Genomic DNA, 15498 nt, shown 5'->3' with positions numbered 1-15498 from the left:
GACTAAAATAACGGCCGCTTCTCATATAACGGTAAATTTCAGAAATGCTTGAAACTTCAATATTTCGAAATTGAAGGACGCCAATTTACTCAAAATTGATACACCTTGGCTTACCATCTAGCGGTAGCTTTCGGAAAAGTGAAAAAACATATATTTAATACTTGCGCCGGGTATTTAATGTTCGGCTCCGCCCGAACTTAGACTTTCTTACTTGTTTTAAGTTGTATTGCTTACAAAATTACATTTTTTTATTTTCTTTAACGTTTAGAAACTTTTTTAATTCGTATTTTTTCTTTTACTTTCAGTTTCCCAAATATTTTGTTTTCCCTGTTTTAAATTTTTTTTTCATTGCGTTTAGTTTTTAGAAAACTTATTGCTAAACGATAAATATAATAACGCTATTAGCACATCTTTCAATTAGTCATTCGAAATACAGAAAAGGGCTTTCAATATAGTTGCCGAAATATAAATACTTTTGTCTCTCGAAAGACTGAGGTGAGTTGAAAGACAGATGCCAAAATTGGTCTGTTATTGGTCTTGTTTGTCTTTTAGCAAACAGTTTCTAAAAATTTAATTAAATTGAAAAAAATTTGTTTGGTTTTTATAGCAACAAAATCTTTAAATCAAAAGAAAATTAGATCAAAAATACAAAAAAAAAATCAATAAAGCTAGTTTATAAAAATTAAACAAGAAAAAAATAGATATAAATAAAAAAAGGAGAAATAAAATCTTCCTGCCCTAGGACTCGAACTCGGATCTCTCGAATGGCTCGCCAGTGCTCTGCTCACTCAGCCATTGCGTCTGTTGAGCCAGTGCGTACAAAATGATATAAATACTTATTTTTATATTTTATTTCAAACTGAACGAAAAACGTGAGTGATGCCACAAAAATGAAGGGTCGCAACTGGGGCCATACTTAAATTTTTTATTTCATAATTTTTAACTCTGGGAGGAAACATTAATTAACAGATTTAACGATCATTAGTTAAGTGCCCATTAGAGCAAATTTAAGGAACGTTTCTGAGTGCGGCTGTAACTGGGATATAGTTATAACCACACGCTGAACAACCGGCCCTTAGCGTTAGAGCGCGGTTACACACGAACGTGTACGTAGCGTAGAAGTACGTAGAAACTTATCTGGTTTTCTGTTGATAGAAAGATAGAGAAACCACGCCTACGTCTCGGCCATGCGGTGGTTAGTTTTTGTTAACACGCAGATTCCACAAGATAGATCGTGTCAGCTGACACGTTCTCCGTTTTTACGTCCATGGGTAACTGCGCTTTTTACCAGATATTGAGAAACTGGCCCTAAGAGTGCACACTACATAGATATAAATTTAAATATGCGTTTACCTTTTGAGCTCCTTCTATATTTCGATTATTTCGACGTACGTTTCGCTTTCCATATCGGTCTATAGATATAGCGCCATCAGAAGGGTTTTCGCAATTTGTTCGTGCAAAGGCGATTTTATTATCAAATCCCTTTCTTGTATTCGAATGTGGTGTACAAATCTCTACGCTATCAATATCCAGACTCAAATTACAAAAGTTATCGTTACGAGTGTCATAGAACCCCTTGGCCATTGTGTTAGTTTGCACCAAATTTTGCCCAAGTTTTTCATTTCTCGCTTCTAATTCGTTAATACCTTCGGGTAATCTCATTTCCGGTGCTTGGAATTTGGAAGCGCCTGTAAAACTGGTTGATTCTGAAAGGGTTGTAAGTTTGGCAAAGTCTGGATACACTCCGTTCTGCATTATGTCAGAGGTTATTGTTTATTCGAAGTAGTAGTGACGCTATTTTCTGGTAGGGTTAATTTTCTCTGCATATGTAATGCATTAGTATGAGGAAATAATGATTGTGCTGAAAGAGAAAAGGTAAAGGTGTTTTAGTTAGATTTGATGTGACACAACTCATTCTTCTCCCAATAAAAAAGTAAATGATAACTCCGACAAGTAATTTTTAAGCAAAAAACAAAAACGAATTCAATTCTCATATAAAAATTTAAGATTGTCGGTTTACGTGGCCCAAAGTAGGCTAAATGCGGATGTGCCCATTCATTCGGCATGCAAAAGAGACCCCTCACGACTCGAAACATCTCTTTGCATGCCCGGAAAACCCCACAACCCTAACGGCGTCGTCCCTGTGGACCGACCCCATAGAGGCTGCACGCTTCTTGGAGCTCCCGTTAGTGGAACTCGACGACAACGACAGAGATATCAACCGATCTGGGCGGGATTGTTGTAGCCGCTACAACAACAACAACAACTATGAATGTTGTCAACGGAGCCCAATCACCACCTATAGAAGTGACGGAGCTTCAACTGCCAACCAAGAGAGACCCGCGTTACCCTGGCTCATTTACGGTCTGGGTATTGTTGCCACCTCAACAACTACCTGTCCAGGCTCGACCCCAATATCCCCAATGAGTGTCCGGCATGTGGAGACTCCCCGCGCGACACCAACAACCTCTTCACACGACAGTTCAATTCTACTCAACTGACACCGCTCTCCTTTTGATTAGACCTTATTGAAACAGTCCGTTTCCTGGGCATTCAGTTAGTTGAGCTTGACGACAATGATTGGACGATGAACCGAAATAGGCGAGGCTTAGTAGTGCCGCTACAACAACGACACCCTCCGTAATTTACTCACACATACGTGAACGTCAGTTGGTGTGGCAGTGAAGGTGCTTTCTGTAACGTCCGCGAAGCCTTTTCAATCAGCTTTGGAGAAGTTGAAATAGGTCCGGTTACCGGCGAAAGCAAAGTCGGAAGGTTTATCAATCGAGAGCCTGGGCAGATGGTCTGATGCTAAGGTCAGCCAAGGGTGCCATGATATGCTGTTTAACAGACCAGCGCTGACGATTGTTAGGTCTGGCGAACTGCAACAGCTGCCCATAATCGTGGTGGGTGCGTCCTCGTTCATTGTGGAGAGTGTCGAATCGTCCATCTGTTCAACCAGTTGCGTTCCCCTACGATCTTTCGACAGGCTCGAATGCTAAAGATCGTGGTCACCAACTACTATACGGTTTTCACCTCTGAAAAACGCATTCAGGGTGTTATCCTGTCGGCCAGCTGGTGGCAGGGGGTATAAATACGTTAAGTGTGTCAAGCTTGGCATCGCCTGACCCGATAGCAGTATCCTGACATTCTAGGATGTTATCCCTGCGGTCGATATCTGATTCGATAAGACGATACTGCACGGTGTGTTGCGTGAACGCTAGGCCACCACCATTATCTCGCTCGCATCCCGTACATCCATTTGTGCGAAGAGTTCAAGATATACACCAAAACGCGCGATTGGGCTCGGCCAAACACTTACATCCGATTTCTCAGTTGTTAAATAACTATAAGTTAACAATTTTTTAGTAAATCAATAGTTAACTGCCTGAAGTTGGCTAATTAACAATGAGTTAATCATCTATTAAGTACACTGAGAAACTGACAAGAGATAGTCTTTTGATTATAATTAAACATTCGCTGAGAAATCGGCTGTTAACAATTATACTTATACTACCAATTTCCGTGCGTACATATATATTATATACAGCTACAGAATACACATACCATCTCTTAATACGGGCACCGATGGACAGAGCCTACAACACGCATCGGGATAACTTCCAATTAACTAATGTTACTAGAATGTAGAGAAATTGCTTTAGATGGGATAAAAAACAGCCTGAAAACTTTCCATTGACAAATTTTACACTAAGCTTCAAAATTAACAGGACTCAACCCAAAATTATACACAACATAGTGATGCTAAAAAAATATCAATTGTATATTTTAGTCGATAAGTCTAAAATCTGTCACTCGAGGTCAATGTTGCCACAGTGTCTGAAATAACTGTAAAGCTTATGCCAGATATGGCCCGTTTACATACAACTTTGGTACTGCATTGGCGTCGCTGCCACAGCTGACTACGAATACATGCATCTACTTGAAAGTCTCCACATAACCAAAGTTGGGCAACGCTAACGCCAATACAAAGCAGAAACATGGCCAGCTCTCAACTTTTTGTATGCGTCGCTCATTAGCTGTTCCAAATAATCAAAATTATTGAAATAATTTTCCTTTTTAATCAAATGCAGGCAAAAAATGTAGTTTTAAATGTAATCCTTGACATACAATTTTGATTTATCTGCCGCTAGTATGTTGATTTATTGACCAAATAATTCGTTGTTAAGCGTTCATTGTGGCAAGCACGGGTGTGACTCGCGCTGCTGCCAAAGCGGCGCCAAAAAACTTTGTGGATTTACGTGACATTTATAACTTTGCCAGCAAAGCGCCAGACGCAAGAAGTGTGCCACAATGAACCAAGAAAACAGTTTTGTACTGCTGATTTACTAGTCAAAATTGTTGTGCATTTTATACATTTAGTTTTAAAAATATCGGAGTGTAATGCAGCGTTTTTGCTGCATTTAAAATGCAACATTTAGCACTTTCGAACATATGTTTTCGAAGGACGTTCATGCTATAGCATTTAGCAAATGTACATATACGCGAGTTCGAAATCGTATGCTTTTAACAAACAGCCGTGTTCCAGTCTTTTATTTAGATCCGTATATACTATTACGATCAATTCTCCCGCAGAAGATAATGTGCAAAAACCCTACTGAAAAGGAAAAAATAAATTTTAAACCAAAAATTCAATACAAAAACTTGAATTGTTTTAACCATAACCGAACATTTGTTTGTGTATATAATCATTTGTCGGTGCTGTCAATTAAAATTTCCTCACTAAGGGCCGGTTGTTCAATGTCTGATTAGCACAAATCGGAGGTAGAAGCTCCGGTTAAGCACAACTACTGCTTTATCGATCACATGTTACACGCATGATGTTGAAATCGTCGATAGTGTAGTGGTAGTGATAACCAGACATTGAACAACCGGCCCTTAATTAGGAAACAAAACAAACAGAGTTGATCATAAATTGATCCTGATTTCTATCAGCATGACATCGATGTTGAATTTGCTTAACTTTTCTTTATCCAAATATGTAATGTAAAATAAAAGTAATCTCGATCGGCGATCACTGAAACGCTGCCAGCAACTGTATACAGTATATTTTGCTTAGCTGCACATCCTTCTTTGCACGAAAAACTTGTGCACGTAACCGAAAAAGGCACTTAAGCGAATTTTTTTACTACTTCAATGAGGAAGGTATCCGAATCCCTAAGAAACCAAATATTGGCGAAGCACTTAGCATGTAGAAATTACTGTAAGCGAAATTTTTACCGAATGTTATCTAATTATCTATATAACTACATAAGTTGATAGCCATTTTCGTTATTCTGCAAGATGAGCAAAATAAATAAAAGGTTGTAAAATTAGGTAATTTTAGGCCAGTACAGGTAAACGTAATACTTTCATTGATAATTGATACTAGTCGCACAATTTTTAAAGCAGGTATCGCCAATGTGCAGGTATGTTGAATGCATCTATCGGAGCAGTTTCCTTATAAAGGTTGAAAATAAAGCTTTTGATACGCATTTTGGGGTAGGTATCTTAAATGTGCACTTAAGCATAGCGGCAGCAAAGCAAAATATACTGTACTCGAAAAAGCAATGTAGCCTATTTTTCTCTTTAAACCATGTTCGAATCGTGGAAATTTTGGAAGATCACAGGGTTGCTTTTAGCATTTAGATTCTTAATGCAAAAATGGAGTTGCATTTAGGTGACGAATTTTGTATGGATAAATGTACATTTAGAATAGCATTTAGACCTAAATGCTCTAAATGTGATTTTACGCATAAGCAAAAGCAGGCCATAATTAATTTTTATGTTTTTGCATGAAAACTCGAATTTGGACGAAACAAAATAAACTATAAACCAGCTGATTGTCAACGCGCGTAAAAAGATGGCCCGATCTATGTGGCATGCCCAGCGCATTTTCATACAATTCATCTTATCTGTCACAGCGAATCTGTCACGCAAAGCGAAGCAAGCGTTTTATCTGGCATCAGCTTAAGTTACAGTTTTGGAACTATTACGAAAACTTCCATCGTTTAGTTAGACTGGGTTCACACAGGTAAACTTTTTGGAAAATTTTCGGCCGCTTCTCTTTGGGTGCCGTCCGTTGCACTCACAAGGAGCAACCCTTTTGTACACAGTTGTTTTCGTCAGCTGTGCACCACGGTGTATACCTCTGTATATCCAGTAAAAAAAGCTGTAGTGAAGTCCTTTATGAGGATATAGTTTCCAATGGTGAAATTTTAGGTAGCACACAATTCCAAATGAAATAAACTTTAGAATTTATTGTAATAAAGTTGCGTTTAGTGCATACATTTTACGAATAAACGCAAATATATGGATTTACTTTAATTAATATATATCAAAGACATTTTAAAGCCACCGTTTAATGATGAATTTTTTACAAAAAAAACTTTGCTTATCGGAACGATCTGACCGCTGCCGCTGAAAAGTTGTTTTTGGTATAAAAACACTCTGGGCCTTGTTGTTGCTATGTCGTATCGGGGTGAATTTACATTTCTAAGTATTTTGCTTGTGCCGAAAGGTAAACAAAAAAAATAATTTATTTCCCAAATGTCCAGATTGTTTAAAAGGGAAAGACCCATTTCTGAAAAATAATCGCCAAAAATCGCCAATTTTTTTATAAAATTAATGAAATCGGCTTAAAATATCTTTTATTTTAAAAACGAGATCTTGTTTTCATAGACATAGTTTTTAAAACCAAAAACGAATATAATGCATTCGCGGTAATGGGGCAGGTTCTGCAATTTACCTTCGAGTGAATTTCAACCCTTGCCAGTTTGAATTCAAAGCGTACTTGACTTATATGATGGTGATGTACACACAATTTTCTTTAAAAATATTCATACTTTAAAAAAATATTCGTATCAGCACATTTCCCAATAGGACTGCGCATTTAATAAATTTATCATAACTCATATTAATAGATTATCTAAATACAGTTTTCTGCAGCAGCCTTAATTGCAAAGCAATGGAGTGCACTAAAATGTTCACTGTTCTCTAATAGATTAGGAGAAAAATGCAATATTTTCGCATTTAGCAAAATTAAAACACGTTTTTCGCATTAAAGTGAATCGCTTTGGCAGTTTCAACTCGTTCACACAACTTCTCTACTTGTGGTACACAAATGTCAACTCTCAGGACGGCGCAATCTTGTATTCTATCATTCTTGTATACGCATAATATTGCTTGGCGGTAATAAGGACTGAACATTAAAATGAAAGCTGAAAAGGCACAAAAAAGAGCACGTCACTTGCAAGCAGGGTGTCCAGATTGTTTAAAAGAAAGCGCAATTTCTAAAAAAATCCCCAAAAAAGCCCAATTATTTTTTTTTATATAAAATTCATAAAATCGATTTAACATGAGATCTTGTTATAATATAGTTTTTAAAACCAAAAACGAACATAATACCTTCAGAGGGTAATAACAAATAACACAAATCACTTATATAATAGTGATGTACAAACAATTTTCTTTAAAAATACGCATACTTTTAAAAAATATTTGTATCAGCACATTTTGCAATAGGACTGCGCAATTATTAAATTTATTATAACTCACATTAATTGATTAATCGCACAATCCGCTTTTAAAAGCTCGGCGCTAAAAATTAAATAAAAACCTATCGTCGTTTAAAGTACAAAACCGCGTATCGTCATTCCACAAAACCGCGTAACTGACATTTGCTGCCAAAAATTGGATTTGCTCACACTTGCTCTTGGCTCAAGCCTTATCCATTCGTCCGGAAATATACCAGCCAGAAATGTGATTGCTTTATAAAAAAAGACAACCATTTTGAAATATGAGTGTTTTGCTCTCTAGAAAATAATTTATGCAACCTCACATACGCGGTTTTGCATTATCTTGATACGCGGTTTTGCACTTTAAGCGACGCTATAATAAGGCGAGATCAGCTATTTCCACAATTTCTTCAAAATCACCTATAGTGTCTGAATGATTTACATTTCTGTTGTTGTCATATATTGAGCTATTTAACCTTGATAACATACTGTTTGCAGCAGAACCTATTAGCCTTCATATAATACTTTATTCGAACTATTGAATTAAGGCTTTCCAACCAATTCATTACGGAAAAAAAACACGCTCAACAAAGCACGTGAGTGCGGCAAGGATAATAATATGAATTTACTTTTATTTCCAAACATTTTATTGCCTGTTGCGGGTTTCACTCCGTAAGCAATTATCCAAAATTCTTCAGCGTCGGATGGAATGGTTCTGAGAAAAGTTATTATTTTCTTGGCTTTAAAGTCAAATAGTGAATTATCTACGTTCTTTGATAATACCCTTGTGCACAAGTGCGCTCTGGTATAAAAATTAAAGGCTTCGTTCTTGAGATCGAATTTAAATATCCACATGTAAAGTGTTGGATACAAATGGGACGCGACATTTTATCAAGTATTTGGCAATTTTTCTTTTCTTTTTTTAATGTAAATTTTTTTTTAACCATATAGACCCAATCTTCAAACTTTGTGCAAAAATTATGAATATTCTGCACAGTTTCATCTAAATTACGAACTTTTTAATAAGAATTTCTAGGAGAATTTTTAGAGTTTTAAGTTGTTTTTTAGTAGTTTTCACAGATTTTCTCCCATACAAAGTACGTATATATGTTGGACAATTTTTTTCTATGGAAGAAAACAAAAAAATTATTTATAATCAACGCGATCAAAGTGAAATTAGAAAAATATTAATAAACTTTTTAAGGTTTGACGAAGTGGTGAGCCTAGTTGAGTACGTAGATTAAAACAACATACCAGAATTTGGAATTGACCCCCAAAATCTTGGCTTAATGTTGAAAACCTCATTTTCGGTAGGAGCTTACACTTGGCCTTAACTTCAAATGTACAAGTATACCTGGGTCAATATAATGAAAGTGCGGCATTTGACAAGTTTTCTTTTGTTGGTTTAATGTTCAATAGTGTTCGCCCAGCGGTTCAAATTCAACCGCTAAAATTAAGGATAGTTTATGTGAGTTGAGTTGAGCTGAAATAACATTATTTGGAATGGGTTAAGTGGAGGGGGTTTAGCTTAGTACTTAGCATAACATAACATACCATAACATAAGATTAAATAACATAACATAGGTAGCATAACTACGGTGACCATCCGTCCGTTATTTTAAAGGACAGTCCTTTATTTTAGCACCCTGTCCATTATAATTTTTTTCAAAATAAAAAAAATGAAAATGTCCCTTATAAAATGAAAACCTTCCCCAGTTTGTTTCGCGTCCCACTAGAGGGTTTCTATTTAATCGGTTATCTTTGTACAATCTATAAAGCACAGGGAAAGTTGTGCTCAGGATCGTGTTGCACGCTGAGTTTCCAGTTTCACTGAAAGAGAACAATAAACCCCCTGCTGCACAGTGGTTCAAAACTGGCATTTAGTGTTCGTAATTCATTGGAGCCTTCATTTTTCACTTCATTTGATTAATATTTATTTTTTTTATGAAAGCTTACAATATTTGCAAGAGACCAGTTGAGCCTGATTTCTGAATTTTTATTTGATCATATTAAATTTTTTTGTGCAAACTGTAGAAAAAGTAGCAATTTTGAAGAAAATGTATTCTTCTGTTCCAGTTAATAAATGTTTCATAACAAAAACTAGTTGAAAACAATTGTATGGTTCTCTCAAAAAAAAAAATATATATATACACAAACAAAAATTTTCGGGAGGCGTGGCCCCTACAAAAAAAAAAATCAAAACCAATAACTTACTTACTAAAAATTTTTTTATTATAGCTTAAAATTATTGTAACCCATAGAGGTAATAGTTCACAAAAGTTTGTATAAAACTATTAGTCGATTTAAATTCTTAACTTTTTACTGAGCATGTTTATTTTACGAGGAGGAAGCATCGAAAGCCTAACCCCGTCAGTGTGAGACTTTAACCCAACTTCCACCCGTCATGTACCGTTCCCCTCCCGGTACCACCGTCAAGGATTTCGTCGGGATTATAAAACTGTGTGACTGATAAGGTTATATATCTATTCTCTTCTTCTTTTTCTTATTTGGCGCTGTAACCGCCAAAGCGTATTTTGGCCAACTGACGCCAATTGGAAATGCCAAGTGAAGCCAGAATACTTTCAAAGCTGGAGCGTCGGTATCCATTCGAACGACATGGTCAAGCCAGTTGAGCCGCTGTATTTTAATTCGCTGCACTATGTCTATAGCGTTGTAAAGCTCATACAGCTCATCGTTCCATCGTCTGCGGTACTCACCATCGCCAACGCGTAAAGGCCCGTAAATCTTCCGCAAAATCTTTCTCTCGAATACTCCAAGAGCCACCTAATCGGATGTTGTCATTGTCCATGCTTCTGCGCAATATACCAGCACGGGCATGATGAGTGACTTATAGAGTGTGGTTTTCGTACGTCGAGAGAGGACTTTACTCCTGAATTGCCTACTCAGTCCAAAGTGGTACTTGTTGGCAAGAGTGATTCTACGTTGGATTTCAATGCTGACATTATTATCGGTGTTAATGCTGGTTCCCAAGTAAACGAAATTCTCTACTTTCTAGAAATTGTAACTGTCAAAAGTGACGTGGGTGCCAGGGCGCGAATGTGCTGATTATTTGCTTGATGACAGGAGATACTTCGTCTTGTCCTCGTTTATCACCACACCCATTCGCTTTGCTTCCTTGTCCAACTTGGAAAAGGCAGGACAGACTTTGCGGTTTTTGTTACCGATGATGTCGATGTCATCGGCATAAGCCAGCAATTGCACGCTCTTGTAGTAAATTGTTCCTGAGCGGTTCAGTTCTGCAGCTCTTATTATCTTCTCCAACATCATATTAAAGAAGTCACATGAAAGAGAGTCGCCCTGTCTGAAACCCCGTTTTGTGGCGAACGGCTCGGAGAGGTCTTTCCCAATTCTGACAGAGCTGGTGGTATTGCTCAACGTCAGTTTACACATCCGTATGAGTTTTGAGGGGATGCCAAATTCAGGCATAGCGGCGTATAGGCAGCTCCTTTTTGTGCTGTCAAAAGCGGCTTTAAAGTCGACAAATAGGTGGTGAGTGTCGATCATTTTCTCGCGATCATTTTTGGCGTACTGTTAATACCTGGTCTATGGTGGATTTGCCAGGTCTAAAGCCACACTGATAAGGCCCAATGAGTTCATAGACGGTGGGCTTCAGTCTTTCATACAATACGCTCGATAGGACCTTGTAACCTATGCTTAGAAGGCTGATCCCGCGGTAGTTGGCGCGAATGGCGGGGTCACCTTTCTTGTGGATTGGGCAGAGCACACTTAAATTCCAGTCGTCGGGCATGCGTTCATCTGACCATATTCTGCACAAGAGTTGATGCATGCACCTTATCAACTCCTCGCCGCCGTACTTGAATAGCTCAGCTGGCAGGCTGTCAGCTCCAGCAGCTTTGTTGTTTTTATTGCTATACGTACCTCGTCATATTTAGTCAGGCGGTGGAACGTCGACTCCGTCATCATCGACTGCGGGCTCGGGTTCTTCTTCTCCACAACTTTCCGTGCTGCTACCATTTAGTAGGGCGGAAAAGTTTTTCCTCCATAATTTAAGTACGCTCTGGACATCAGTTACTAGGTCGCCATTATTGTTCTTACAGGAGTACGCCCCGGTCTTTAAACCTTCCGTAAGTCGCCTAACTCTCTGTTAAAATTTTCGGGCATTCTTCCTGTCGGCCAGCATTTCAAGCTCTTCGCACTCACGTATTTCGGCCTCTCTCTTCTTATTGCGGCAAATACGTATCTTTTCCCTCTTCAGATCCCTATAGCGGTTCCACATAGCGCGCGTTGCTCCCGATCGCAGCGTGGCCCTGTAGGCAGCATCTTCTTTCTCTGCAGCTTCTTGACACTCCTCATAGTACCAGTTGTTCTTTCGGGCTCGCTGAAATCCGACTACTTCTTCGGCGGCGGTACTTAATGAGCGGGAAATGTGGTTCCACTGCTCGCATATGTCGGTTTGTTGAAGAGTGCTCTCTGAGAGCAGGGGTGAGAGTCGAGTAGCGAAAGCGCTGGCTGTCTGTTGTGATTGCTGCATTTCGACGTTAAGCTTTCCTTGCATATCTGGGCGCACATTTTTTGCTGCACAGAGGCGGGTGCGTATCTTGGCTGCAACAAGATAGTGGTCCGAGTCGATGTTTGGGCCTCGGAGTGTGCGTACGTCTAAAACACTGGAAGCGTGCCTTCCGTCTTTCACAACATAATCGATGACAAATACGTAGTTTAGGAAGAGCCTGCCTGAAACTACATATACAAAAAAGCAAATAAGCAAATGGATGTTTAAAATTGACAACAAACACCACGCTGTCGAGTTTAAATAGCGGCAAATCAGCTGCACTTGATAGAAGTTGGTTGAATAAGGAAAATGAATTAGCAACAAGAGTTTACGGGATATACATAGCTCAGTGGTTAACGCTTCTGACTTTGAACATCGATTACGCAGGTTCGATCCCTGCTGAAGTATAGAAAAAAGAAGTCTGATGAGGAGATGTGGTGATCTCTGAAATAGCTGCTATAACTTCTACCGCTTAGATTTGGTTGCTTTTTCAATTTTTCCTAATAAACAATCGTGGTAGAAAGCTCAATAAACAATTTTAACTTTTATTTTTGACTGAAAAAATATCAGTAAAAAAATAACGGTTAATCGCTGATTTTTTTGAAAAATGTAAAAAAAAAATTAATCATATATGATTAACATTCCTTGGCTAACAAGCATCACATTGCTATATACAAATGAGTAGTCCACTTGCAAAGTTCTCTATGTAAATTTTTTTCGATTTTTAGTTTCATATCCACTAACAATACAGTGCAAAATCCTTATATATTCTGAAAAAATAGCGTCAAATGTTAGCTACTCTAGCAAAATTCGCTATAATACTTACTGTATGTATACATACACTTTCAAAAGTCGCTATAATATTTATTGTACGTATTTATATAAGTTCAAAAGTCTCCATATTCCGATGAACTTAGAAAACTGCAAGAAAACGTGGTAGTTTCGGTGCCTAGTGGAAGACGTCTTAAAAAAGAAGCAGACCAACCTTCATGGAAGAGAGACTCAAAACTCGCTATATTAAATTTTTATATATAAAATTTGCAAAAACTACCACATTGCGATTTTGTTTTTTAATGTTATTAGGCTCTTATTTATCACAATTTTCAGATAATAAAAAGAAATATACAATTTGGATGTTACTTGTTGTTGTAGACGTTTTTTTTTTAATTTATGGCTTACATTATTTATAAAATCACATAAGGCTGTTTGCAAGTGGACCACTCAAATGTTTAAAAGTCCAATTGCTTCCGACTGACTTTTTGAATTGAAATTTTGAAAATAACTATTATTTTCGATCCCTGAAAAAATCTACAAATTTAAACAAAATTGCATCAAAGATTCAAATGAAATTACAACTCACAGCATTGCCATCAAACAAAAAAATTGTTGTTCGGTTCGGTTCGAAGCCCGAAAAAATCGCCGGTTCGGTTAAACACCGGTTTGCAGCCCTGGCTTGAACGCTACGAATATTTGTAAGGTGGTGGAAGAGGGTTGCCACCTGTTTAAAATGTTAAATTCAAGTTATTTTATATATGAATTATAAAAATATGGGTATCAAGCGAAGAGGGTTTGAAAATTTTTTATTTCTGAACTGTATTTATAATCAGTTAATTAAAATATGTATCGCAGTGTTTGGCGAAGGAGGCTAACAAATATTAAGCTTAAAAATACTTTTGAAGAGGGCAGCCACCTATTTGAACGGTCTAACTCATTTAACTAATTCAAAAAGTATATGAATTATAAAAACTCCGTAGCCAAGCGAAAGAATGTTAAAAAATCTTTAAAAAGTTATGTTCAAATTATTCAGTAAGTTGGATGTATTATTAAAAGCATAGTTGCCAACTTGGTGCTTTAAGCACTAGATTTAGTGCTTTTTGAAAATTAAAACGCAAAAAAAAAAATTATTTAGTGCCTAGTGCCTTTTTTAGTGATTTTTTCTGAACTAAAATTACTTTGAGATAGTTAAAACCTGAAATAATTTGAAATATTTAAGGCTGTGGCAGCACTGAATTTACAAGAATCTACAAATTTAAATGGACTAAAATACAACCATGATTGATAAAAAGCTGAAGTTGCAAGCCCACCTTGTTAAATTCTATTCGCGTTGAAAATGATAGTACGCAAGTAAGTTAAGTATTTGTTTTTTCTTTTCTAATTATTTGTACAAATTTTGTTTTTTTTTTGTACCACCTGAGTAAAACACATTGTTTCTTGGTGCTGAATCCAAATCTGGCCTCACAATTGCTCTAGCACTAGAATTATCCTAACCTCAAAGTGCCAAAAACACGGTTTTTAGCGATATTTGAGGTTATGTAATGAAAACATCAAATTATTTGTTCATATCTAATTAGGGCATCAATTCCGTTTGATGCGATTCGATTTTTCTTTCTCGAGATATACCAGTTTTAATGTGCAGTACTTCGGTATTATGTTATGAAAAAAGCATCCCTTGATTCAAAAAATTTGGTGCTTTTACTGTAGTAAAACGCTTTTTGTCCAAGTTTTTGGTGCTTTTTGAAAATCAAATGATGGCAACACTGATTAAAAGATGGGTATAAATCGAAATGGGTTTGAAAGGGATTTATTCCTGATCTTTATTCAGGAGGGTTGCCATTTGTTCGAACAGTAGAATTGGAATTAGTTCATCAGTTTATTGAAATACATGTGCATCACAATGATTTAAGAAGAATTTAGTTGGAGAAGAGTTTTGAAAAACAATTTCAAAAATTAGGGATCAAATTAGAAATCCTGGCCAGTCGATGAATGAAAAAGTTTTATTTTTTTCATTAACTATTTTTTCATATAGGGTGTGTTGAAATTCGATGAAAATAAAAACATGCACTATGCCAGACCGCTCTTCACTCAGAAACGGTTGCACGGTTTTGATGAAATATGGCACTCGGATCTCTTATAACTCTGACTAACATTTTGAATATTTATTTTAAGTTCTTTAAATTAAATTTTGGGCGTTTTAACGCCATGCGGTGCACTGGTTATTATCATTATACTTATGTCGGGGATACCCGCGCTGCGACCTAAGAAGATCTTTTGTGCTTCACCCTATTTGTAATCACTCCAACCTAAGGCTATTTAAGAAGTTAAATACTTTGGAAGGCGCTATGTTTCAAACTTTGAATGAAGAAGACAATCTTTTCCCAATGTTTATCAGTCTGCTATTTATGATACATGGGCAGTGACACAGAATTTGATCTGGGGTTTCCTCCACCAGCTCCCAAAAGCTTAGGGAGCATGCAAACGCATTTGGGCTCCGAGCTTTGCGAGACTGTCAGCCCATTCGTTGCCTTCAAACCCTTCATATCCCGGAACCCACCAAAGCGTTACGCTATTGTGGGCCTCCTCCAAGTGGTTCAAAAGAGTTTTACGGCTGCCCACAAACCTGATGCCGTTTTAAAATAGTCTAAGGCTTTTAATCTGCCTAACTATCCGAAA

At 37.2% G+C, this 15498-nt stretch overlaps 1 protein-coding gene across 2 annotated transcripts in view; it reads right to left on the bottom strand.

Moving 5' to 3' along the window:
- LOC108360101 (uncharacterized) overlaps positions 1-3757 on the bottom strand; it is a 21555-nt gene extending 17798 nt beyond the window's left edge. For both annotated transcript variants that reach the window (XM_017612264.1, XM_017612263.1), the window contains exons 1-2: positions 3568-3757; positions 1354-1861 (exon numbers count right to left, since the gene is read on the bottom strand). In XM_017612264.1, coding sequence (XP_017467753.1) covers positions 1354-1755 — 402 coding nt within the window. In that variant the 5' untranslated portion in view covers positions 1756-1861; positions 3568-3757. The remainder of the gene's footprint in view (positions 1-1353; positions 1862-3567) is intronic.
- Positions 3758-15498: the final 11741 nt, after the last annotated feature.

This window comes from Rhagoletis zephyria, unplaced genomic scaffold (genome assembly GCF_001687245.7).
Source record: "Rhagoletis zephyria isolate East Lansing unplaced genomic scaffold, Rhagoletis_zephyria_1.1 Rzeph_scaffold_00519, whole genome shotgun sequence".
NCBI classification, from domain to species: Eukaryota; Metazoa; Arthropoda; class Insecta; order Diptera; family Tephritidae; genus Rhagoletis; species Rhagoletis zephyria.
Note: the sequence above shows the minus strand (reverse complement) of the source record. Positions and strands in the feature narration are given on the sequence as shown.